The following is a 26,135-nucleotide window of genomic DNA, read 5'->3' as shown; positions in this document are numbered from 1 at the left end:
GTCCCCCTGTACCCTTAAGGGGATGTGGAGGGAATTTTTTTGATAATTTCAGGCTCTCCTGACTGGTTTTGAGCTTAGGTCTTCCCTTCAAGCAAAATGCAGGTGACTACAAGTAAAGAAAAGGTCAGGGGGATGGAAAACAGTAAAATTAGAGGGAAAGGTCACACTGTCAGTCATGGTGCTGTATGGCGCCCATAAATACACTTTCCCATCCTGATATAACTAACAATATCAGGATGGGAAAGTGTATTCATGGGCACCATATAGCACCGTATCAGTATCGTACTTGAAGCAGCTGTATTTTGGCCTGTCTTTACGGGCCCTTTGTTTTGTTGTTAACTGCTCTCCAGTGGGTCCCGACCCATGGCAACCCTGTGGATTAGACACCTTCAAGACTCCCTATCCACCACTGCTCTGTTCAGACCCATGCCTGTGCCTCCCGATTGTGTCCTTCTATCTTGCTTGTGATCTTTCCCTCCTTCTTCTCCCCTTTACCTTTCCCCATGTCTTTTCATTATGTGGCTAAGGTATGACAGCCTCAATTTGATAATCATAGGTGGGATACAATCTGCCCAAAATGGGCGGTCTGCTGCCGCTGCCCTGGTTTGCTGTACGAGGGAGCCGCAGCGGACAAACCACGCAGCTCTCTCGCGCAGCAAAAAGAACCCGCAAAAGCGGGTTCTTTCTGCGGTGCCATTATGACTCCACAAGGCGCCAATGGCGCACTTGCGGCGTCACAAAGGCGCCGGGATGTGCGGAGGCTATGCGTCCATCACATCAAAGTGGCAGCACCCGTATGTACAGGGTGCCGCCATTTTGATGCCCTCATCACGTGCGAGGGGCAAGTCGCGTTCGGAAGCGCCGCCCCTCGCACGTTATGACGGTGCCCCGTAAGGCCCATCTATCCAGCCCCTTGGCTTCCAAGAACTGGCTGTTCTGTTCAAGGACCTATTTGCTTGACTTTTTGGCTGTCTGTGATATCCTAAGCACTCTTCTCCAGCACCACATCTCAAATGTATTTTCTTTCTGTCCACTTCCCTCATCAACCAGTTCTCCCATCCAAACATGGCAATGGGGAATACTATTGCCTGCACAATTCTAACTTTAGTGCTTTGTTGTATATTTTTGCCCTTCAGGATCTTTTCAAATTCTTTCATAGCTTCCCTACACACTCCTAGGAGTTTATCACACTAGTGAGATCCCACGGGCAAACGGGATTTAAATGTGATTTAACGTGAGGAAAACCCAGAAATGCCTGAAGTTTGTCACAGGACATCACAGTTAATGTGAAATAATGCGAAGTTAAACCACAGTTAAAGCAGAGTAAACCGACAGCTTGTTACTTTCGGAACAACCTGAAAGTAAAAATCTGCTGGTTTTCTCCGCTTTAACTGTGATTTAACTTTGCATTATTTCGTTTTGGAAGCAATTTGGTGTGATAAACTCCCCGCATTTGCAAGTGTTGTTTAAATTCTAATTTAATTTAAATCGCTTTTAACTCCCGTTTGCCTGCGGGATCTCACTAGTGTGATAAAGCTATTAGTCTTCTTCTTATTTCTTGACTGCAGTCTCCACTCTGCTCAATGTTTGATCCTAGGTACAGGAATTCTTTGACTATTTCAATTTCCCCATTGTCCAGATTGAATTTATGTACAGCATTTCTTCTGTGATCATTATTTTTGTTTCCTTTATGTTTAACATTAACCCTGCCTCTGCACTTTCATCTTTGACCTTCCTTAGTAACTGCTCCAAGTCTCGATGTCTTCTGCCAATATTATTGTGCCATCTGCATACCTAGGCTGTTTCTGTTCCTTCCTCCTATCTTCACTCCTCCTCCTCCTTCTGAATCTAACTCTGCTTTTCTTATAATGTTTTCACCATATAAGTTGAACAATAGGGTGATAGTATACAGTCCTGCCTGACTCTCTTTACTAGTTGGGAACCACTCTGCTTCTCTGAATTCAGTTCTTACCATGCACTCTTAACCTTGGTACAGATTGTGACTATCAAATGTACTGGTAACCCCATGTCCTTGAGTGCATTTCAGAGCTTTTCATGATCTACACAGTCAAATGCTTTGTTATAATCTATAAAGCACATGTTTATTTTTTTTTTCCCCTGAAACTCCTTGGTGCACTCCATTAGCTATCTTATGTTTGTTACGTGGTCCCTGGTGGCTCTTCCTTTTCTGAATCCCACCTGCACCTCTGAAATTTCTCTCTCCATAGCTGGAGCCTATGAAGAATTTTGAGCATCATTTTGCTTGCATGTGAGATTAATGCTATGGTCCTATAGTTGCTGCATTATTTTGTATCTCCTTTCGTGTGGATTGCGATGCATAACTAATCTTAAGGGAAATTAATATTTTATTTCACAAGGATATGGTATAATTATTTTGTTTTTGCTGCTCTTGTTGCTATGTGCTTCCAAGTCAATTCTCACCTTGACTTTTCTAGGCTTTTCTACATAATATTTATTCCAAGGAGGTTTGCCACTGCTTCCTCTTAGACTGAGAGAGTGTGACTCAAGACCACCTAGTGAGCCTCAATGGCTAAACAAGGGTTTTCAGCCTGGTCTCCCAGAGTCCTAATCCGATGGTCAAAACATTGTACCATGCTGGTGTATTTTCACCTCCATACATATAATAACAACTGCATGTGCAAATTGGTCTTGTCTCTTGCATACCAACTATCTGTTTTCACTATTCAAAGCAAAATATTACACAATACCTGTTTGTTATAGTGAGATTACAGAGTTTTCCAAATGATACTTCACTCTTGTCAATTTTGTAACAAAAATCTCCATGCTTCTTCCATTCCTAATTTAGAGAATGATATTCTTTTAATCAAATATAAATGGAATAGGCATTATACAATGATCATTCTTAAATATTAAGTAAGGATTGCTGGCCTATATTGTCTTGTTTTCAATGGGCAGCATGGTAGCGTTTGTTGTTGGCTTATGACACCTAGCTTGTTTGGGTAGGATTTGCCATAAGAATAAGCTAACTCTTTCCAATTAGTTTTGCCCCAGCACAATGAACAAACAAAGCAGGACTGAATTCACTAGCACACTACTTAGAATTCTGAATTGCTCTTAGGTGCAAACATGCTTGCCCTCATTACATTTTTAGAGGCAGAAAAGTAGCATTTTTTTTACTGCTCAGGAAGTAGTAATAATATGGATTTTAAAAAATGGTTCAAAATCACTAGGAAAAATACACATGCTGTTCCAGGCTACATTTTGTAATTAATAATTTTTGATTGTGATATTCCAACTGGAAAAAATGATAGGCACGTCCACACCTGAGTTGAAACAGAATTATTAATATCACTTTACCTCACTTGAAGGACAATCTTTATTAGATATAGGTACATCCAAGACTTTTCCCTTTTTCATGCACACATATTTTAGTTTTTCTTCGCAAGGCAGGATACTCCACCGACTCAACTATTAGCAAGAGGAAAAAGGTCTTTTTTAAAATCCTGAAGACTATTTTTTATTTTAAGTAATTTTAAATAACTATGTATTTTGAGATTATTTAATTTGTTTATATTGTAACACTCATGCTAACAGTTTTTGCCATTGTTCAACTGTTATCATTTGCTGTTCTTCTGTGAAAAATTTCCCAAGGTGGATATGAGTCAAAAACCCTGCATTAACCACTGTTGCTCATGCACCTGGCTCAAATACCTTTATAATTAAGTGAAGCAAAACCACATATGAGAAAACTGTTGCTCCACCAAAACTGACACCTGTGTGAGACACTTCTCGCACATAGTTGTGGAAGACCCAGGGAAAAGAAACACAGTAGAAAATGTGTGGGTTTTTTGGAGGTTTATGATTTTATCACAACCAACCCCAGTTGTAGAAACACCCTCTAATTCTTTTTTCTTTTTTTGGATTAGAAGACCACCCAGTCTTACCCTCATACACTAGAATCTTTTTAAAAATTACTTGCATCAAGTGAACTATAGGTATTAACCAATCCCAATGAGAATTTCAAGATATAGAATGTTATCAGGGTTTAATGTACATTTCTTATGTTTCCTGACACACACACACACACAAATTCTAGCAAGGCTAGATACTGCCATTCTGTCCAAATGGACAGAATTTTGATTTCTCCAATTGAAGCCAACCTACTTACAACAAGAACACATTACTTCTGTTTGCTGGTTCATTTGGGACCAAAAAACAGCCAAACCAAAAGACACACCCAAATATCAAGGGCAGTTGTTTTTTTTAACAGAAGCAAAACCTTGCTGATGGCAAGTGGCCAACATCTAGAAAACTGTTGACAAATGTTTAGGTAACACCGTACTACATAATGTCTGCACTGTAGGCCTAGTTTTGTGGTACCACAACAAAATGTGACTCTGGAGAACTAAAATTTCCTGTGCAGGTGCAGGAGTAACTGCAATTCTGTGCAGACTTACATTAGAACTGTACTTCTGAGTGAACACAGTTAGGATTCCATTGCTAGTGTGTCACCCACATGCTCTTCTATCAGCGAGAGGAATGAGATGAATGAGAATATTTATAAACAATATGGGGAAGGCATCTATGGCCCTGTAGATGTCATTGATCTGCAACTACCACAATTTATCATCTTTGGATGATGGGAGTTGGAATCCACCTACCACAGTTGTCTACTTCTGCTTTATAGCCTTTTCTGAATCTTACAAGAAATATGTTGGGCAGCAAATTATTGGAATAAAGGGTCCAAGGTTACATTAGCCAACAAAATGCTGATATTCCTTACCTTTATTTACTGTTTATTTATTGGATTTTAATTTAATTTATATCCTACCTTTCTCCCAGCATGGGATTCAAAACAAGATACTGCCATTAAAAAACACACAGTAAAACTAAAAAGCTATTAATACAAAAGTTAAAATGCAATTAAATCCAAGTTCTGTTTTAAAAACACAACTTAAAATACATTTAAAATATAATAAATTAGAAATGCAACACCACCATTAAAATTTTCATTTGCTGCTGTTGTTGTTGTGTGCCTTCAAGTAGTTTCTGACTTACGGCAACCCTATTGTGGGTTTTCTGGGTCTGAGAATGTGTGACTTGTCCTGGGCCACCCAGTGGGTTTCCCTGACTGAGCAGAGAATCAAACCCTGGTTACCAGAATCATGGTCCAACACTCAAACCACTACATCATGCTGGCTCAATTTGCTGCAACATTTGCTGCAACATATTAAAAACCTAATGCCTCCCACATAAAAAGTTCTTTACCTGCTAGCAGAAACAAAGCAGGAAGGTGGCCAACTAGATCTCCCAGGGAAGGAATTCCATATGTTGGGAGCAGCCAGAGAGAATGCACTCATTTGTGTCCTCACCCAATGTGACTATAATGGTGGTGTTCTGGGAGAAAGCCCCCCCCCCCCGCCCCCGCCGCCCTGGGCAGATCTTAAGCTCATGGAGACTCACATAGGGAGATACAGTCTTTCAAATAGATACCTTTCCTGAATAGGCTACACAGTTGGGAGTGCTGTTTAAAGGAAGGTTTGGCTCATTCTGATCCCAGTAAGTAAACACCACTTCAGAACCATCTGACCACTTAAATAAGGCTGGAGTGTCCTCATTCATGAAGCCTGTCCACACTCGATCTTTTGTTTCTATATTTAAAAGTAGAAATTAAAGTAATTAAAGTAATTCAAACAAGTAATACAGCTAATCAAACAATGATGTATCCAAATTAGAATACCTTTTAAGACTGCAGTGAAGTATTTTAAGGTACCTCACAATTACAGGAATTTTCAAAGAAGAAGCTATGTTAGTCTCTTGCAGCATAAAAAGGAAGGAAGGGGGAGGAAAAAGGGAAATGTGGCAAGACCTTTAAGACTAACTGGTTTTTATTTTCACATGAGCTTTTGTGCACCACTTCTTAAGGCGCAGTACAAAGTGGTATTAAGGCCTCACGCATATTTATACAGTTGTGGGGGAGGGATAGCATGCAGTAGGATCCAGAAGGATACAAATCATGTCCCTTGTCCTAAAATTTCAAAGAGCTTCATAATGTGTACAGGTCTTTCATGTCTTTAATATAGATTGGATTTATGAATATAATTCAATTCAGCAGTTTTTTCCTAATCTTTCTTCATAGTTTGAGAAATGCTTGTTGACTTGTAAATCAAAAGAATTATGACCTTACTCTAAATTTTCAAAGGGCTGCATATAAATTGACAGATTTTTCAGATCTTTAATATGGATTGGAATTTTTATAATTATATAATTTCAAAGAAGATATCGTAGGTAGAGAAATCGTAGGTAGAGGAGGCAGAGACAGTATAAGACTCGGCACCCAAAAATCTCTCCTTTTCCCACTATTTCTAAATGATTTCTATACAGAAAGCAATCACTTGAGAAGTTCAGCCAGGATTTGAACAACTTCCAATCTACCATCAACCTGAGGCTGGAATAATTCACACAACAAATTCACTTTCTTTACACCATGTGCAATTTGGACTTCTAAGCACCATGCTCCACCAAAAACTCACTGATTGATACACATACTTGCATGCCTTCAGTTTCCACCCAAACGCTCTACTAAATCTATTGTTTACATCTCAGAATCACAAGGCAGACTCAAAATTCTTGGATTTACATCAGGCATTTCTCAAACTACCCACCAAAGGAGGTAAAGAAACAAATTGACAAGACAATACCCAGGAGCCATTTACTACAAGACAGACCAAAAACACAAAAACACAAAATTAATGGACACATATCTGATATTAGAAATGGCAATACCTATTTCAGAACATTTTAGCTTTCCCGAATACATAGTAAGTGATTTACAAGTTATGGTCTTTTAACAAGGAAATTACAAAAGAAGCCTAGAAAAAGAAACTGATAAACTATATTCACAAATTCCAATCCATATGAACAGTGAATGGCTTCATGGCACACTAGATATATAAATACAAGAGTTCTCACTACTTCTCATAGAGTTTTGAACCCAGAGAAACTGACTTTTGGTAAGCATATCAACATTAACTGACCACTGTAAAGATCTGAAAGACCTGTATCACTCAGCCCTGTGAAAATTTAGGGGAAGGGACATGATTTGCATATCACTGAATCTTATTCCATGCCACTCCACTCCCACAACTGTATAAATATGCTTCATGCATGAGGCCTTTATACCACTTCATACTGCATCCAAAGAAGTGAGGTTTATATCCATGAAAACTCCAGCAAAGGGGGGAAAAACCAGTTAGTCTTAAAGGTGTTGCCAGATTTCCTTCTTTCCTTCCCCTTCCTTCCCCCTTTTTATGTCACAATTACAAGGGTATTTAAAGGATCTGGCGAACACATTACATTTCACTCAGTCTAAATCATGTGTTTATTTTTGTTGAACAGCCTGTAATTCTGAATAGTTTTTAAAAATTGCTATGGCCAAATAAGTTAAAATCCCCAGGCTAAAACAAACTTTCAATCCATTCCATTCTTTAATCTAAAACTGAAAAAAAGAAACTCACACTGACATGCTGAGTCAAAACTTACCAATATGAAGTTTTGTAACAACTAACTCAACATCTGCTAAGGAATGTATGCTGATTAAGCTGCTATTGCTTGCATTGCAGAAGTGATATGCATCTTTCCACGAAGCAGAGCTGTTCATTAGTTTATAGCAAAACCCATTATAAGGATTCCAGTCAGATTCACACTGAGTCTCCAAATAGCTTTGAACTCCTGAGAACAAAGGTGAAATATTTGCAGTTTACAAAGAATGTTGGGGAGATAAAACACCTTCTACAAAAGAGGGAATTGGAAGTGGGAGAAGTGAACCTCAGGCCCTGATATAGATCTGGCCTTTGGGGCTTCCACAGATTATCAATTCCCATTCCTAATGATGCAAATGCTTGCTGGTTTCCCAAATTTTGTAAAGGTTTTCCCCATTACAATAGGCTGAAATTAGTTTTTTGATCTTGAGAATGACATTTTCAATCTCATTCTTTTACACTTATCCTCACCAACCACAAGAATGCATGCCCTAAAGCACTTTTTCTGAAACCAAGGCGGGTTACAGACAGGCATAAGGGACGTCCTCAGGACGTCCTAGGTTTAAAAAGGGGTGTCACTTCTTGACGTCCCCAAGCCTAATACGTCCTGAGGACGTACAAGATGGCGGCGCCCCATCTACATGGGGGCCGCCATGATGGCATCACAAACACGCCACCGTCACGTCACACGAGGGCGCTTAGTGCGCCCTTTCGTCGGCGGAGCAAGGAGCTCCAAAATGGAGCTCCTTCCTGGTCTGGTGTCACTGGGCGCAATCTTTAGATGGCTGCGCCCAGCGACGCAAGGGAGAAAGGGGTCAAGCGGCCCCTTTCTCCTCCTCCCCACCGCCGTGGGGTGTCCTTGGGGCTTGAAGCCCCTAGGCACAGCGCTGACCATATCTGATATTGTGCCTGATCTTGGCGGCCCAGGATGGCGCAAGGGCGTCACACGTGTGCCACTCTGTTTGGAAGCAGCGCGAATGTGACGTAATCATTGTGGCCCCCATGTGGATGGGAGGCCACCATGATTGCGCCCTTGTCACGTGCTAGCGTTAGGCCTCATGTGCGCGGAGCGCCCCAAGGCAACCCTAGAACGTGACGAAGACGTCACGTAAGGCCCGTCTGGAAAAGGCCTAGGTTAGCAAAACTGAGGCATGGCTCTTCCTTCCAACTGCAGCTTCCAGTCAAATTCCCCAAAATCTGCTCTCTTGAGAAGCAATGGGATATGGGGAAGGATTCAGAGCTAGGAAATCATGCAAAGCTATTTTTCCCCAGAGCTGATTTTCAGGTCACATGGAGGACTGCGGCAAAAAAGGGAAGAAAGTGCCATTGTGCTACTCTTGGTGCACCAGCATGATGTGATATGTATAGACTCCTGCATTTATGAGTAGTATGACTACAAGAGCCAGCATAGACCATGATTCTGGGAAACCAGAGTTTGAATCTCTATTCGGCCACGGAATCTCTATTCGGCCACGGAAACTCACTAGGTGACCTTCGGCAAGTTACTCTCCCATTATCAGAGGGAGGCAAAGGCAAACCCCCTCTGAAGAAAGATTGCCCTAAAGTGATAGATTCACTTTAGGGCTGTCACAAATTGGAAATAATCTGAAGACACTCAACCACACTGACCATTGTTGCTTTCTGGTTTTAAAGCAGACTGGTAAGAGGCCAGTGCAGGCTGAAATATGCCAAACAGATTGCTTGGGAACACTGTTTGGGTGAATGGGAGATCACTCCATCCCAGCTGACAGAAAAACACTTTTGTCACATTTTCACAAGTGAAGTCTGATTCTATTGCTTGCTTGCTTTACTTCTTCCCACCACTCTGTTTGCACTTTCTCTATTGCTGAGTCCAGAATTAAATCGAAGTTGGCCAGAATGCACGTTCTATTTTTAAATGCCCCCTATCAGCTTCAGGATTGCAGTAACATAAATAATGAATCCCAGATGAAGAGGCATTTATGCATTCTGATCCAGCATAAGTTTAATCAACAGAGTGTCCCACCAAATTCAACAGAGCATGCATTCATCTACCAGTTTAATCTTAAATCAAGGATATGCTGGCTATCGGAAATGACATTAGACATAAGCCTTTTCTCCCAACAGAAATCTCCTTCTACCAGCAAAATCCTCTTTCATTGTTCTGCTGGCTAAGATCTGCCAGCAGAACAGCCAAAAAGGAGGTGGACAAGAGACTGGGAAAGGGAGGAGCCAAGTCATTTCAATTCCAAACCATCTTCAGCTCAGGGAAACAGCCACAATTGTTGTCATTAGCTGCTGTCAAGTTGACTTCGACTTATGGCAACCCTATGAATAAGAGACCTCCAAGTCAAGTTATCATTAAGAGTCCTTCCCAAGTCTTGCAAACTCAGAGCTAGGGCTTTCTTGATTGAGCCCAACCATCTGTTATGTGGTCTTCCTCTTTTCCTAGTGCCTTCCACCTTATCAAGAATTATTGTATTTTCTAGGGAGTCATGTCTCCTCATGATATGGCCAAAGTACAACAGTCTCAGTTTAGTCATCTTGGCTTCTAGAGAGAGCTCAGACTTTATTTCCTCTAGACTTATTTATCTGCAGAACTCTTCTCCAGCACCACATCTTAAATAGCTAATAGCAATAGCAAGTATATTTCTATACCTAACTCAAAGGCATGCCAACTGTAGTGGGATGTAGGTTAGGATTAGGAAATATGGCAAGCTTCTTCAGACCACAAAATTTCTCTTTTCTTCACAGTAATTTTGGTCAGTTGGAAGTGTGTTCTTACTTCATAAGCCCATTTAATAGGGAGAATGCTATAATGAACATAGAGGGATTGCTTTCCAAGTAAATGTTCAAAGAATACCATGGTTTGCCAATTTTGAAAACCGTCTAGAACATTTCCTCTGATTTTGAGACTAGGGGAAATTACAGTTGGCCCTCCTTATAAACAGATTTTTATCCATGGTTTGAAGCATCCATAGATTTAAAATATTAAATATTTAAAAAGGTATAAATTCCAAATAGCAAACCTTCATTTTGCCATTTCATATAGGGAACATAATTTTGCTATGCCTTTTTATTTAATGGGACTTGAATAGCCATGGATTTTGTTATCCACGGGGGTTCTGGAACCAAACCTCAGCAGATAACAAGGGCCCACTGTATCTATTTCTGCAAAAATATTTTCATAGTAAATGCGCTCATATTCCTTGCATTTATTATCCATGCTGAAGAGAATATGCTGAATCTGTTAAGAAATTGCAGGTTGTGATGACATTTTGAAATGCTATTTTTCTTACAGACAGGTCTTCACAGTTAAAGTTACTTAAAGAAGAAGGTGACTACTTAATGATTATGCACAGCTGCAATAACAGCAACTATAAATATTAAGTAGTTTAAAAATCTGGTTTCGAGAGATGAATCCACAATGCAATTTTAACTGACCTGGAAATTTTTCTTTGGTATTATTAAACTGCTTCTTGCACACATAAGGAAGTGCAGTTTCACAAGGATAGCTCTTCCAGTGGCCTCTGTCAGCATTCATAGCTACACAGCCAGTTCCATCTAGCAGAGGTGTATCCTGCATTTCTGTAGAGGAACAACAGTACTTAAAGTATTAAGGCATAAAAATAACAATCTCACATAATTAAAAGACTATGAAGGAGGAGTTCATTGATGATAACACCATTATCCCTCCACCCACACCTTTTGTTGAAGAGTGAGCTTTGAAAAATTAAACTCTGCCAATGAGTTTAAATTGTGTTTTATGAGAAATTATTTAGCATGACTGAAATTCTATGCACACTGTTATAGGCCTAAGCTGCTCTGAACATAATTTAGACTGAGGACACATTAGCAGGATTATAAAGAATGTTTGAGAAATACAGTTACCTGGACTCCAGCTAAGGAAGTTCAGTGGGGTATGATCTGACCATTGCCAGCCACCAGAAATATCCAGTTGGTTTAATCCAATCCAAAATATCTCTGCAATTCCATCTTTAGCTGTAGAGTTAAAAATACTACAGATTAGTATAACAATACATTTTCAGGCAATTTGTTCCTAATTGTGCTCAATCTTGAGTGGGCATGTGCAGAATTGAGCTGTGCTTGGTATGGTCAATAAGAAAAGTGCCCAGATAGGTAAGAATTTCATCTGTTTCACCTGCCCACTCCTGGAATGTAGCCCTCTAAATCCCTTCCCAAATTGGAATTGACCCCACTGGTCTGAAAAAAGATTTCTCACCTCTGATTTACAGAGAGATGATAAATATTTAAATCTTCTTGATTTAAATTTCTCCATCTACATTTATGATTCTAGTAGTGCAAAAAGCAAGAAATTACCCTTACAAAGGTTTCAGACTCCTACTAAACAGTATAATAAAACTGTTATAACAATAAAAGAACAGATAATAATGTGAAGAGGGGAAATTCACCAATGGTTAAATTGTTGTGCAATCCTGTGTTTATCTTAATATATAAAGTGCTCTTTGAAAAGGAAGTGAAATGGTTTACTGAAAAGAAACACATTTAACCTGCTTAGACATGCATGTAGAAGGAGTACCACCCAGATAAAATAAATATAGAATTTTAGTTACCTTGAATGTAGCTTAATTCAGATGCACTACTGATGCTCAGCAAGTCTCCACCTTGTCTCTGACATGAAACATATGCTTCCTTCCAAGATAGGGCAGCCTGTGTATTTAGCTGATAGCAACTTCCAGATTTCACATCATGCTCCCATGTATTCTGACAACCATCCTCTGGGGAAGGAAATAGATAATTATAAAACCTGGGTCCCACTTAGGCACATTTCCAATCTGTTCAGGCGTCCCACAGGCCTTAAAAGATCTAAATCCCTACTGACATATCCTCTTAACCCTCAGCATGTCTGCACAAAGAGGCGTAACACACTACAGTGATCCAGAAAGCCATTCAGAGACTGTGGAGTTTATCATATGAGGTGTGGGATATCATTTTGTCCCATCTCTGTCCCGTCCTTCCCACTTGATCATGGGAAAGACTTTTCCACATGACCCGAACTTGACCTGGCAGGGAAGGGCGAATGGGAGTGATCACACAAATCATTTTCACACTGCAGCCAGCTGGAAAGCGCTTTCAGGCGTCATTTGCAGTACAGTATTTTATGTTAACAGATTAACCCATTAATAACCATGACGGCTGAAAGTGCTTTTCAGCTGGCTGCATTGTGAAAGTGATTTGCGCAATCACTTCCACTTGGGTCATGGACAGGATAAGGATGGGGGAGCGATCTTGTCCCTATCCTGTCCCCCTTGTGATAATCTCCATAGCCATGCTAGTCTGGAATATCAGCATGCAAAGGTATCTTGCAGCACTTTTGAAACTAACTGTGTGAAAGAATGTGAAGTTGAAGGCTTTCACAGCTGGCATCCATAGATTTTGTGGGTTTTTTAGGCTACCGGGCCATGTTCTGGAAGAGTTTATAAACTCTTCCAGAACATGGCTACATAGGCTGAAAAACCCACAAAAAACTACATGTGAAAGAAGTTATAGCATAAGGTTTTGTAGACTTGGTCTATTTTTCCTGAGCATGGAGGAAGTAGGACAAGTCTATGAAAAAGCTCATGCTACAACTTCTGTCACACAGTTAAGTCTTAAAGGTGCTGCAGGATCCCTTTGCAATAAAACCATTATTTTCCTTGCTTCTCCTAAGCTTCCCCACTCTGAGCCATGCAAATTGCAGAGTATAAAGAACTATATAGGAAATTGGAGGATCTTCACATTCCTCCCCATACCCATTTTTGTTACATGTATGTGTGTTTTCAGAGAACAAGAAAAACTGGTTCATCCAAGCATGGTTCTCTAACTTCCTTACCATAAACACACCAGTAAACTCAGGCAGCTGGAGTAAATCAGGTCCAACCTGAATAGTGCTCCTGACATTTTCACCCTCCACATATGCTTGATGTCATGAACTAGAAGAACAACTAGAGCATGATCTTAAATCACATTTGCTACAACAACACATTTTTGTTTAATATTCTATGACAAAACTATAAGTAGACATGAAATCCTGGTCATTCAATATTTGCCTATGAAATACAAAAGAAACAGTATGCATTGACAACAACTTTTCTTCACAATGCTATTTTAAGTACATTACTTGCCTGGTTTTAAGCAGAATCCCCATTTTCCATGTTGACTGAAATCAGAGGTTGTAGAGCACCATTCACCACCCTTGAACATTTCACTGTGTATGCAGTCATGATGCCATGTCTTATTAAAAAGGAATGGAAATTCACAAGGCTTCCCATAGGAGTTTCCATCACTGGTATAAATTTCTAGAGTAAAGACAACAACAAAAAGAGCTGTTACACTTGAAAATATGTGTGTGTGTGTGCACGTCCGTATCTGCATGTGTGCATTGCAAAATGAACTATTACTAAAAATATTCTTTGAATATTTTAGAAGTATACATTATTACCAGCTAAAAGCTATGATAAATTATTTTAGAGAGGCTATAATGGGAAATGGTTAACCTTTCAAACATATGCATCTTTTGTAATTGTTGTAATAATAGTTTAAATACAAAATAGTCAGAACACAGATCACTGTGTTCTAGAGCCCAATTCAAGCATTCTAAAAGTGGATAAAATAGAGTCCAAAAAAGAGTATAAATAAACTAACTTTAATTCCAGCTTCAAGAAAATGCAAGGTATAAATAAACTGATAGGGACAGGGAAGAACACATTGGTGCCACCACTGCTATTGCCATTTCTAGATGCTCCAAATGACATTTTGAAGGGAAGAACTTTTCCATCTATGGATGTTCTCCTGTGATCTGCAACCCTAAATTTCTGGGCATATTTAGGTAAAATAACAGATCTTATTTAAAATGCATATTTCTATATTTTCATAAACTAAAGGTAGTGACACGGCCATTTCTGCACCTATGAAATGCATTTCAGCTGGCTATCATCAGGCACCATCATTCTAGGTTCTTAGAAAATTATTAAAATCCCAAAAAGTGTTGTTGTTTTTTAAAATGAGATGGGCTTTATTGATCAATTGATAGTTTCAGCTACAGTTATTTATTCAAATGTATTATTTTTTAAGGCTGTAATGTGAAGAAAGTAGATAAAAAGACAATCAGCTCATTTGAGATGTGGTGCTAGTGCTGAGAATACCATGGACAGTCAGAAAGTCAAACTAGGTGCTAGAGCAGATCAGGCCCAAGGTCTCCCTAAAAGCCAAGATTGCCAAACAGTTTGGCCACATCATGAGAAGACACGGCTCACTGGAAAAGATAATAATGCTAGGAAAGGTAGAAGGTAGTAGAAAGAGAGAAAGGCTTGTTGTTGGCTTGTATTGTTGTCCCTTCCATATGTTTTTTTTTTAAGTGCTCTAAGCCTTATTTGTATTTTGACTGTCTGATATTCTATATACATTGTTCATTAGTTGGGATGTATAGTTCTTAGCCTTGCACATACGGGCAATACTTGTATTTCATACAAGACATTTTATATTCCTCATTGTTTTCATCTTCAGGCCTAGCACACAGCCCAATTTCACTCATGGCATTACCATGAGTTGAAGTCGACTTGAGGGCAGTTAACAATAACAACAATAATAACATTTATTTTCTCCAGTCTGCATTGAAATTTATTATTTATTATTAATACTACATGTATATTAATTTATTTCAAAAATCTGGTCAGAAACCCTGCATAAGCATGGGCATAAATTTGCACCCAAGCACAAATCCCTTCTCCACGTTCCCTTCTCCTTCCTGCAGGACTCACCTCTTGTCTCTACAACACAGCCATTTAGTGGTCAGCGCCACAAACCAGAAGACATGGAAGGAGTGCCTGATTTCCACCAGGTATATTCTTACAGCTAGATGTACAACACTACCATCCTCCAGGATCTTAGGAGGATCCCTCAGAGGTTCTGGAGGATGCTTTTTTATTGTGTGTCTGTCTGCAGCAGTGTTGGGAAACTGTAAAGACTAAGGGACTGCACTGGTTCCCCAAAAAACCTTGGAAAGCTGCATACTCCCCAAACACAGCTGCCAAAAAAAGAAGAAAAGAAGAAATGGGGAGGATTGTCCCTTAATGCCCTTTAGAGGGCATTTTCACCATTTGTTTAGCACTCTTGGACGATTTTAGATCTAGGAAAGGCCTTTTTAATAATAGGAAATGAATGGAAGTCCCTTCTTGATTCAAAAAAGACTTCTCTGATGCCTAAATTGATCCAGAGGGGCCCATGGTGGAAATTCCTCCCACAATCCTAGAGGAAATTTGAGATCATTTTTTTGGAACACAAAATGTTTTTTGACTGCTGAGGGGCCCTGGGGAAAGGCCCTCCACACTCCCTTGAGGTTATCTGGGAGCCCTCTGAAGAAAAAAAGGCCAACATTTATTTATTTATTTTTTACTTGAGGGGACCTCATGTGACCCACATGTCATATTTTGCCCATCCCTGTGCTACAGGGACACAAGCAGATATCTCCCCCTGTTCATGTGATTTACCAATCACTAAATGTACATGTGGGGTGAGGAGGGGGCTGTATTTTGAGACGGTGGGAATTACTGCATGAGGGAGTTGTTAATTTCCGTCATTTGCAGTGACCAAAAAACCCCAAAACCCTACATACATCAATGTTACACCCTTAAAACGACCTGTTACTATAGTATTGTAAAAATGAAGAAAGATTAAACAAGATAAAGTTCATTCAATACATAACCATTCAATTTAAATACATAATGGCACAGAACCCAAACCAGCAATGAACACAGTGCTTTCTGCAAAGCTGTAACTGAAACTAATCTACCAACATACCTAGTCCTGGATTAGAGCAGCAACAGGCACTGCCAGTTGGCAGTAGCTGCAGCTGTGCTTTAACATGTGTTGCTGAAATGCTACCGATCCACTATATTATCCACTATATTTTTCAAATATCAACTTGAGTTATGAGAGGGCAAGTTCCTTCTCACTTGGGAGGCTGCACTGGATCTCCCTGAGAATCTACTGGAGCCAGAGAACCACAAAGATTTCTGCAGCTGCAAGTTGGTGGCTGCTGCTGAGATTTCCGCTATGGACACAGTTGTCACTAAAATCAAGCTGCTGTTATGAAAGCTCTCCATGGTTTACATGCCAGACGTTGTACTTGTGCAAGAAAGATTTACTACGTCTGTAGGAACCTTATCACACAGGAATCCCACAAAGAAACAAGATTTAAAGTAGAAAAAACCCCTCAAATTTATCACACGTTTCTACAAACCTGAAATAACGCAAAAATAAAGTGAACATAGAGGAGACAAAAATGACACCTTTTTATTTTCAGAACTTTCTGAAAGTACTAGATGTTGTTTTTGTCCCCTTTACGTTCACTTTATTTTTACCATATTTCAGGTTTGCAGAAACGTGTGATAAACCTCTCACATTTGCAGGTTTTTTCAACTTTAAATCTATTGAGCTAGCATGATAAGGTCCTAGGGCAGAGTGTTGTCTGCTTTTCCTAATCGGAAGGTCCAAAACATCAAGGATTTTTTTTTTGGGGGGGGGGGACATTGTACCATACCCTACAACCCCACTGCAAGCACGTGTTGTATATGCGGTTTCATATTTTGATAACTAGAGCTAGGCATGTTCTAAGAAGTCACAATAACTTTTGGAACACTAGGAAGTTTTCCATGGGAAAGGCATGTTGATTCTGAAGACACATGAAGGATCAAGGTAATACCAAAATCACTCCTTTCTCCCCCAGACTTTCTGCATATCCTTTTGCACTGGAGACAAAGGAGGCCCCACTGTTCTAAGGCAAGTAAGGCCCTATCACTTACCTACACGCTGCTGTGTTCCCAACCACCCTTTCTATCCAACTATATTGGGATTGTCCTACATCCAATCACTATTTTGTTAATCTGGAGTTAAGGTCATCTACCAAAATTGCACTTATTGTCAATCCCATGAGAAAGCAGTCAAAATCTTTTGCACTTTGTGTAGAAACTTGAGAGCACCAAACAGGATACAAATGTCCAACCCACAAATGTACAATTTGTAATTGTGGTGAGCAACCACCAGATCTCTGTCCAAATGACCAGAGATTCCTCCTCCCATTTTACTGTCAGACAGTCTGAGCCACACATTGCTTTCCATGGATTCCTCTGCAGGACTGGTAAATATGACCCTCTCTACAACCCTAAGCTATCCATTTTCCATACCTCCATTTTGGTTAGCCTTGTATAATCTCTCCGACTGAATTGTTACTGTGTGTTAGTGTGTTCTCTTGCATATTTCTACATCAAATCTTTATTCACCACACTTTGAGTCCTTTTGCAGTTAGTTCTAATATAAACAAGTGAAACGGTCCTTTAAGGCCAAAAACAGATGGCGGTAAAGGGGCAGCTTAACACTGCACCTTTAAGCGCTAGGTTGGGGCCGCGGCAACCACATGTTATGCCCCCAACCCGGCATTTTCCCAGTGCAAATAGAAGCAGTAGAAAGCCGCTCCTTTTTGCGCCAGGAAAAGGGCACCTTTGGCACCATGGCAGTGGTTTTTCAGCATTTCTGTGGTGCAGCATGTGTAAATGCTGTGCTGCTGAAACGCCATGATTCCGCTGCACATGTGGTCATCTGTGCGGCTTCCCGATAGCCTGCAGGTGTGCTGCTGTCTGAGCACCACAACCCCACGTTACCAGGAAGCCAGCTTTATTTGCTAGTCTGTTTTACCCCTAGGTTACCCAACATGTTGGAGGCCTCCTCTGAGCGAAACAATTCCCCTTCCCCCAAGGAGACACTGACACAGTTGGTGGGGATCCCATGTCCCTCCACCTTTTGTGGTAATGGGGGAGGGGTTAAAATGCCACCGTATATTTTTGGCACCGTATTTTTGATGGCAAGAGCCAGCATGGTGTATTTGTTTGAGCACTGGACTATGACTATAGAGACTAGGGCAGGGGTAGGCAACCTTTTTGAGCCGGGGGCCGGGTTGCTGTCCCTCAGACAACTGGGGGGCCGAAGCCGGGGGGGTGGAGCTTCCAGCCCCCAGGGGTGGGGCCGTGTGCTGGGGGCGGAGCCTCCACCCTCTGGGGGCGGAACTTCCACCCCCAGGGGCCAGGCCACCTCCTCTTTGCCGGCCCCTGACAGGGCCCCAGGCCCTGTCAGAGGCCGGGAAAGAGCCGGCGGGGACCACCAGCACTGGAAGCCTCCCCGTCTTTGCTGGCCCCTGACGCCAGGGGCCCGCTGCCACCATCAGAGCCCTCCTGGAGGGCCCCTGCGACGGCAACTGGCCTCCCAGGGGCCCGCTGCCGCCGCCAGAGCCCTCCTGGAGGGCCCCAGCGACGGCAACTGGCCTCCCAGGGGCCCACCGCCGCCGCCCTCCTGGAGGGCCCCAGCAAAGGCAACGGGCCTCCCAGAGGCCCACTGCCGCTGCCAGAGCCCTCCTGGAGGGCTCCTGCGATGGCAACGGGCCTCCCAGGGGCCCGCTGCCGCCGTCGGACCCCTCCTGGAGGACCCCAGCGAAGGCAACGGGCCTCTGGGAGGCCCGCTGACGCCGCCGGAGCCCTCCTAGAGGACCCCAGCGAAGGCAACGGGCCTCTGGGAGGCCCGCTGCCGTCACAGGAGCCCTCCTGGAGGGCCCCAGCGACGGCAACTGGCCTCCCAGGGGCCTGCTGCCACCGTCGGAGCCCTCCTGGACGGCCCAGCAACGGCAACTGGCCTCCCAGGGGCCTGCTGCCGCCGCCGGAGCCCTCCTGGAGGGCCCCAGCGAAGGCAACGGGCCTCCCAGGGGCCCGCTGCCGCCATCGGAGCCCTCCTGGAGGGCCCCAGCGACGGCAACGGGCCTCCCAGAGCTCCGGTGCGGCTCCTGGAGCCCTGTTTCAGGGCTCCGGCTGCCACAGTGGGCCTCCCAGAGGCCTGGTGCGGCTGCTGGAGCCCCGTTTCAGGGCTCCAGAGGCCGCAGCAGGTCTCTTAATGGGTGCCGCCATTTTGAAGGACAAAATGGCGGCCGAAACCGTCGAAATCGGCGGCGATTTCGGCGGCAGGAGGGACAGGGGGCTGGTGGAAAGGCGCCCGCGGGCCATATCCGGCCCACGGGCCGGAGGTTGCCGACCCCTAGACTAGGGTATGAAACCCCACTCAACCATGGAAACCCATTGGATGACTTTAGACAAGTCTCAGCTTCACAGGATGGCAATGACAAACCTCCTCTGAACAAATCTTGCCAAGAAACCCCACGATTATGGTGACCTTAAGAGTCACCCTAAGTTGGAAATGACTCAGGCACACAACAACAATTTTTGTTGGCAACTGCAGTGGTATGAACAATTTCAGTGGTGTTCTTCTGATGTCAGCAGCACCAGTTGGGGTTGCAAAAATAGGCAGGCCACATACTGGATTGCCTGCATTAAAAAGAGGCTGCTATGTGTTCAGAAGAGAATGTTTCTAACAAGAAGCACTGAAGAGATGGGATTCCTAATAAAACTGTTGTGCCATGCTTTCCAGGAAAAATGTCTTGCTCCTGAAGTAGTAATACAAACCACTTTAGGCTTATTCTCTTAACATTTTCTAAAGCAGAGAATAAGATTGTTTCTAGGACTCCTGTATATGTGATCTTCCTTTCTGTAGCAGCTTCATGACACTGGCTTATCAAGTTTTCAACATCACTGTAGTACTAAATAATAGATAACAGTGCAAACATAGGAAGTCAAATTGTCTTGTTTACTTTGGGTTTTTGTAGTGGAAATTCCAATATATTGCTGATAACACATTTCCTGTTATATGGAGTCTTGCACATTTATCCTATTTGTTTCTTCTTTGTTTTTTTTTTTTGTTTTTTAATATAAGCAATGTACAGCAAAAACATGTAATCAGACAGCACATCTGTTCCCAGAGTGAAACTGAAAGTACATCTTGTCAAGAAGAGAAAAGGACTGGGGGTGATAAGGAGACCAGTCCTGCTGATGAATTTTTTTCCCCTGGTACTCAAGCCTGAAAACCTCTCTATTGGTTCCAATCTAGCCAGGTCAACAGGAATGCAAGATTGACCAGTGAATTTTTCATGTTCCATCCAGCTTTACTGGTCAGTGCATGCTTGCTTTCTATGAAGGAAAGAAAAGATGTCTTTCAGGGGATTTTTGACAGACTATATATCTTGAAAAGTAGGATAGCTCAGTGTCATTGTACTGACTAACTGTCCTAGGAGGAAGGTGAGATATGAATGAATGAATGAATGAACCATTATGATGTTTTGAAGAAATTTATTTCAAAAATCCTGCTTATTTGGCTGTTGTTGTGCTGCCATGAAAGTAAATCTATGGGATCAGCCCAGCAGTGTCAAAATTCCACTGGAGTCCTCAAGCCCCACACCATTATAGGTAAAAATGCCCTGAAGCTATCTTTGTGGCCTTTATCAGCCAGCACAACTCAATTAATATGGTAGCCCCAATCTTGGAATTTGACTTTTGGATTCAGTAGCAACTGTTATTATTAATACTTTCTGAAACACTCACATTTAGGATACATCTACACTGCAGAAATAATCCAGTTTGCTACCACTTTAACTGTCATGGCTCACTGGTATGGAATTTTGGGAACTACAGGTTTTTTTAAGATATTTAGTTGTCACTGTCACAGAGTTTTGATGTCACAACAAAGGACATTTCCCAGAACTCCATAGCATTGAGCCACAGCAGTTATAATGGTGTCAAACTGGATTACATCTGCAGTGAAGATGCAGCCTTAGATGCTATACAATTTTTTTTTAAAGCAGCAACAGCTGTAATAGAAAAGGAGAGGGGAAAGAATGGGAAGGGAATGGGAAAACAAGCAAATCCAGGCATTAATACTTCCTAGCTACATAAACATAAAAGATAAACATGTCAAGAAATAGCTGTGTGACATGGACCTCATCAACCACATTTCCTCACAGAGAAAAGAAAACAATATTTTGAAGTAATTTTCATTTATGTCTATTCAGACATACCTTACACTTTTGTCAGAGAACCACAAACTCACAGTTTGTTCTGTAGAATGCAGTGCAACTATGGTTGATTTCTGGACAACCAGACACACAGGAGGAAAATTGCCAGTATTCCCTAACCAAACATAAAATATTTCGTGCACACTAGAATTACATGTCAGAGGGAAGGATCTAGAATAAAATTCTACTGCTATAGGACAGTTTATCATTTTTAATCACTCATTACACTTATAGCTGTACATATTGCTATCCCAAAATAACTGCTCTATACATAAAACTGCATTTGGAAAAGTTGTATGAGTGCTTTTAAAACTTCCGTGGTTTGCTATTTTACGTTTTGTTATAGTTCTGTGACTTTATCTAGGGTGTTGGCTTGTTTTTGGTTTTTTGCACAAGATTTCTTCAGAGGACATCTATTCTATCCTTCCTCTGGGGCTGAGAAAGGGTGACTTGCCCAAGTTCACCCAGACCTTGTTTGGGACTTTGCATTTGAAGGTTCTGTTCACTCTAGCCACTAGGCAATACTATATAATGTCACTTCAGAACTTTTTAAAAAACTTTAGTAAATGATCCAGAGTTGATAACTAGCTTTACAATTAACTATAAAGACTGTCATTTCCTCTTAATTTTTGCTCTTATGCTCTGAATGGTGCACCATAGAGACATATTTGGATAACAACTCAAATTAAAAAAGTTTTTCCAAATAGGGGTCAGAGCATGATTTCCTCATTCCCAAACTCCAGGCGTAAACTGGCATAAATTGTTACCTACAGTACTTAGTAAAAATAGTCATTCAGTCTGCCATACCTATTTTGCAACTTCACCTGATCTAATTTTAATACTTTTGTGTAGTTTGTACTTAACAGATCATATTTTGTATCATGATCAAGAAAAATTAAAAAAAAAACTGCATACCATTTCATTACATTCTCATTCGTTCTGATGAAAGTAATGTTCAACTGTAGATTTTCTTTTTATTTGGGGCCGAATTCTAGCCTCCATACAGCTTGCAAAGTGTCAACTGCATGTCATGGCATTTAAATCTGAGCCTCCTTTAATTATGTTGTTGCATGCTTTCAAGTCATTTCTGACTTATGAAAACCCTAAAGCGAACCTATCATGGGTTCTTCTTGGCAAGATTTGTTCAGAGGAAGTTTTCCATTGCCTTCCCCTGAGGCTGAGAGCATGTGACTTGCCCAAACTGGGAAGCAAACCCTGGTCTCCAGAGTTGTAGTTCAATGCTCAAACCACTATGCCATGCTGACTCCCAGAAAAGGATAAATGGACAAATACAAAAGAATTAGGAATCCTTTAACTTTGATAGGAATCACCATTATTTCACTGGGGGCCAAAAGAGGTCTATCCCATTTTGTCAAGTTTTTAACTGACACTCATTCTGTTTTAATGCATATTTATTTATTTTTCATTTATTCACTCCAATAATTTCTGTTCTCTGGGCACCTAAAGGGATAAAATGGGAATAAAATAATAGTATTAAAACATGTGCTTTTAAAATAAATAGCAGTATAAACATTACTGCCAGGGAAGAATCAGTTCAGCAGCACATGTTACTGGGGGAATACACAAACTGAGAGTCTAGATATTATGGGTAAATAAAAACAGTTTTCAGGCCTCTGCATTCCAGTGATGAGGAAGGCCAAAGAAAGGACCAAAAATACCAGGCTATTTTAGCTTAATGCTCTCAGTGCTAGAAACTGTGCCTTAAGGAGAAGCACTTCAACTTTTTAGAACTGGAAAAGGCCTTGTAAGATGGCTGGAAAACCATCAAACCATGATATCATGGAAAAGGGATTGTGGCTGTCCAGAAAATCCCAGAGAGCTGTGTTTGACCCCTAGGAGAGTAGCCTGTGGTTTTCCCCACCCCCCTTTGAACGCCATCCTAAGGACATGCAATAATGAATTAACAGAACAATTTTTTTTAAAAAAACCTAAATTCAAAGTATTAAATATATGAAATACCTGCATTTCCACTAAACGCTGTTTCATGACATTATATTTCTTGCCTAGCTGGAGGAAAGGGGAATTCACCTCATTCATGTTTTTATAATCCAGGGTTTAGCACAACGTCTGAATGTGGCCACAAAAGGAATTCTTTATAGTTAAATCCAACATTTCTACTGATGAAGCACAAGCAGGGATACTGTGCTGCTTTAAAGATCACTAAGAGAAGGCGTGCCCAACAAAATCATTTGGTCTAAAAATTTATTGATTCGAAATGCAAGCTGTTCTATCCTTTTAAAAAGTCACAATAATGTATAGATCCTGAGTTCTTCTGGAAATCATGACACTGTCCAAAAGGGCAGTCAGTGGTCTTTTAAGTTTCTCTTTCAATGGTATCTTCCCTCACACCCTTCCTGAAAGGCACCGTTTCTCTGAGACATGCACAAGATTCTCTGGATCTGTCTACCTTATAACTTTGTTCTACCACATATATTGCCTTAGGTGAACTCCTGGGATGACTTCAGTGTACAACTAAAAATGCCAAGCATTGGGGGAGGGGGCTCCCAAAGGTACTTATTATCACAAATACACTCAGAGAATGGCTGTTATTTGCTGAGGCTGCTACATGTCCACTTTTAATCTGAGAAATTTATGAAGTGATGCTTACTCTTGAATGCTTTCCAATTACATATTTGTTTATCATATATACTCAAATGTAAGTTGACCTCATGTATAAGTCAAGGGCAAGTTTTGGCCAAAATTATTAATTTTGACATGACCCATGGATAGGTCGAGTGTAAGCTCCTTCAGTATGTGCATGCAAGCAGCAAGAGGGAAACAGCACTCAATAAGAGGCTTAAGTGTTTCAGCCTTCATTCTTCAGACAGCGAAGCCTGTGAGTGGGACTGTTAAACCAACAGCAATCAGTCAGTGACCTAGGACTCTATCTGCTTGGCTCAGGACAGAAAGAAACTGCATGGGAAAATCTGAAAGAGCTGCTACCATATTACCATACTGACCTGTAATATGTCGGCCTAGGATTTTGGGGTCAATTTTTTGGGCATATTTACTTAATGAAACTTAATGGGGCATATGCAAAATTGTTTGTATATATGTTAAAGTAATTTAATAAAGACATAAGAAAGAAAGGAAAAAACCTAATGAAACTTATGTCCAAACCCCTCCTTTCTCCAGTTAAAATGAATGATGCAAATAAATAAATACTTACCACGATATGGAAGTTTACAAATTACATCACTGGAATTATTTCTTCTCCACGTATCAGATGCATTTACACCTACTGTCAAAATTCCATTCTTTAAAGTCAATTTGTTCTGTGAAGCAGAATATACTGAGGTATCAAGGCACCGCCACCACAGTGTAATGTCTGAATCACAATCCACTACTTTCAAGATATTCCGGGGTCTGGAAGTATCTATTCCAAGGCACTTTTGGGATCCCAAGTTAAAAAGGCGATGTTGGGAGACCCATGTCCATATGGCCTCTTTAGTCTCTTGGCAGTCTTCTGCTATTACCTGCTGGTTTTTAACTTGGATACACTTGTTGGTTTTTTCATGGCGTATGGTGAAGGTATTGTCATCTGATTGGAGAAAAGAAAAAGAGATATGTTTGGTGAAACACAGGAAGCTGCCTTATACCAAATCAGACTATTGGTTTACCTATCCAGTATTGTCAAAACTGAATGTTTTTGGCTATCCAGTAAGGCCCTCTCATGTGTCTTCAACAAACCTCCTTGTGGTTTCAGTACTGAGAGAAAGACCTCCTCAATGATCTCAAAACTCAGGCAAGGTCATGTAGAAAAATATAGTAGTTCAGATAGTCTGCACCTCAGCCATATAGGGCTTTATAGGTTGTAACCAGTATTCTGAATTATGCCCAGAAATTGACTGATAATCTGTTAGGAAGATATAGCAGGGACATTATGTGTTCCCTATAATCAGCTCCAGTAAAGAGTCTGGCCCCAGCAGTTTGGACCCCCAGAAGTTTCTGAATAGTTTCCAAAGTGAGTCCTATGTAGACTGTGTTCCAGTAACCTAAACAGGTTGTAATCAAGATGTTTCACCATGGCCAGCTCTCCTTGAATTAGATCACTACTTTTAACTATGCAAATACATGCCTACCCATTTCTGAAACCCAAGTATCCAAGCACAAAGATAACTTTAAGAGTCCATGCAAGCTGCAAACCTGAGATTTCATGGGGAATGCAATCCAATCTATCACAGATTGGACTTCTATTTGTTGATTTGCCTTAGGAATTACCAGGAGCACTCTGCTTTATCTGGATTAAGCTTCAGTTTGTTCACTCTCATCCAGAACTTTAATGTCAGGAAACACTAGTTGAGCATCATATAGTGACTTCCTTAGAGTTAGATAGAAGAAAGCTAATAGTGTGGTGATGATCCCCAAAAGTCCAAGCAACCTTTATCAGGGGTTGCCTGTATATGAAGGTTAGGCAACTGCAGCAAGTGTGGGGAATTTTTTTTTTGCCCCTGAGATCCTTCAAGGGGAAAGAAAAAGGGGTATGGGAAGTCTGCGGGGTTGAAAGCTACAAAAACAGCCTTGGGCCCAATGTGATTTGCATGCACTGTATTTTGCCACCCCTTGTGTATATGTTAATAGCATAACAACAAAATAATGTTAATTTTTTCCAGATAACCCCAGAAACCCTGGCTGAAAAGGAAAGTCCA

At 41.1% G+C, this 26,135-nt stretch overlaps 1 protein-coding gene across 1 annotated transcript in view; it reads right to left on the bottom strand.

Annotated features, from left to right (window-relative positions):
* Positions 1–26,135, bottom strand: part of LY75 (lymphocyte antigen 75) — a 100,716-nt gene that overhangs the window by 57,849 nt on the left and 16,732 nt on the right. The window contains exons 2-10 of the mRNA XM_089519911.1: positions 24,656–25,027; positions 13,649–13,822; positions 12,098–12,262; positions 11,394–11,504; positions 10,947–11,090; positions 7,525–7,713; positions 5,476–5,633; positions 3,340–3,450; positions 2,730–2,818 (exon numbers count right to left, since the gene is read on the bottom strand). Coding sequence (XP_089376037.1) covers positions 2,730–2,818; positions 3,340–3,450; positions 5,476–5,633; positions 7,525–7,713; positions 10,947–11,090; positions 11,394–11,504; positions 12,098–12,262; positions 13,649–13,822; positions 24,656–25,027 — 1,513 coding nt within the window. The remainder of the gene's footprint in view (positions 1–2,729; positions 2,819–3,339; positions 3,451–5,475; positions 5,634–7,524; positions 7,714–10,946; positions 11,091–11,393; positions 11,505–12,097; positions 12,263–13,648; positions 13,823–24,655; positions 25,028–26,135) is intronic.

Source organism: Sceloporus occidentalis, unplaced genomic scaffold (assembly GCF_023333645.1).
Source record: "Sceloporus occidentalis isolate IW3139 unplaced genomic scaffold, rSceOcc1.0.p SCAF_4, whole genome shotgun sequence".
Taxonomy (NCBI): Eukaryota; Metazoa; Chordata; class Lepidosauria; order Squamata; family Phrynosomatidae; genus Sceloporus; species Sceloporus occidentalis.
The sequence above is the reverse complement of the archived record's forward strand: the minus strand, read 5'-3'. Positions and strand labels throughout refer to the sequence as shown.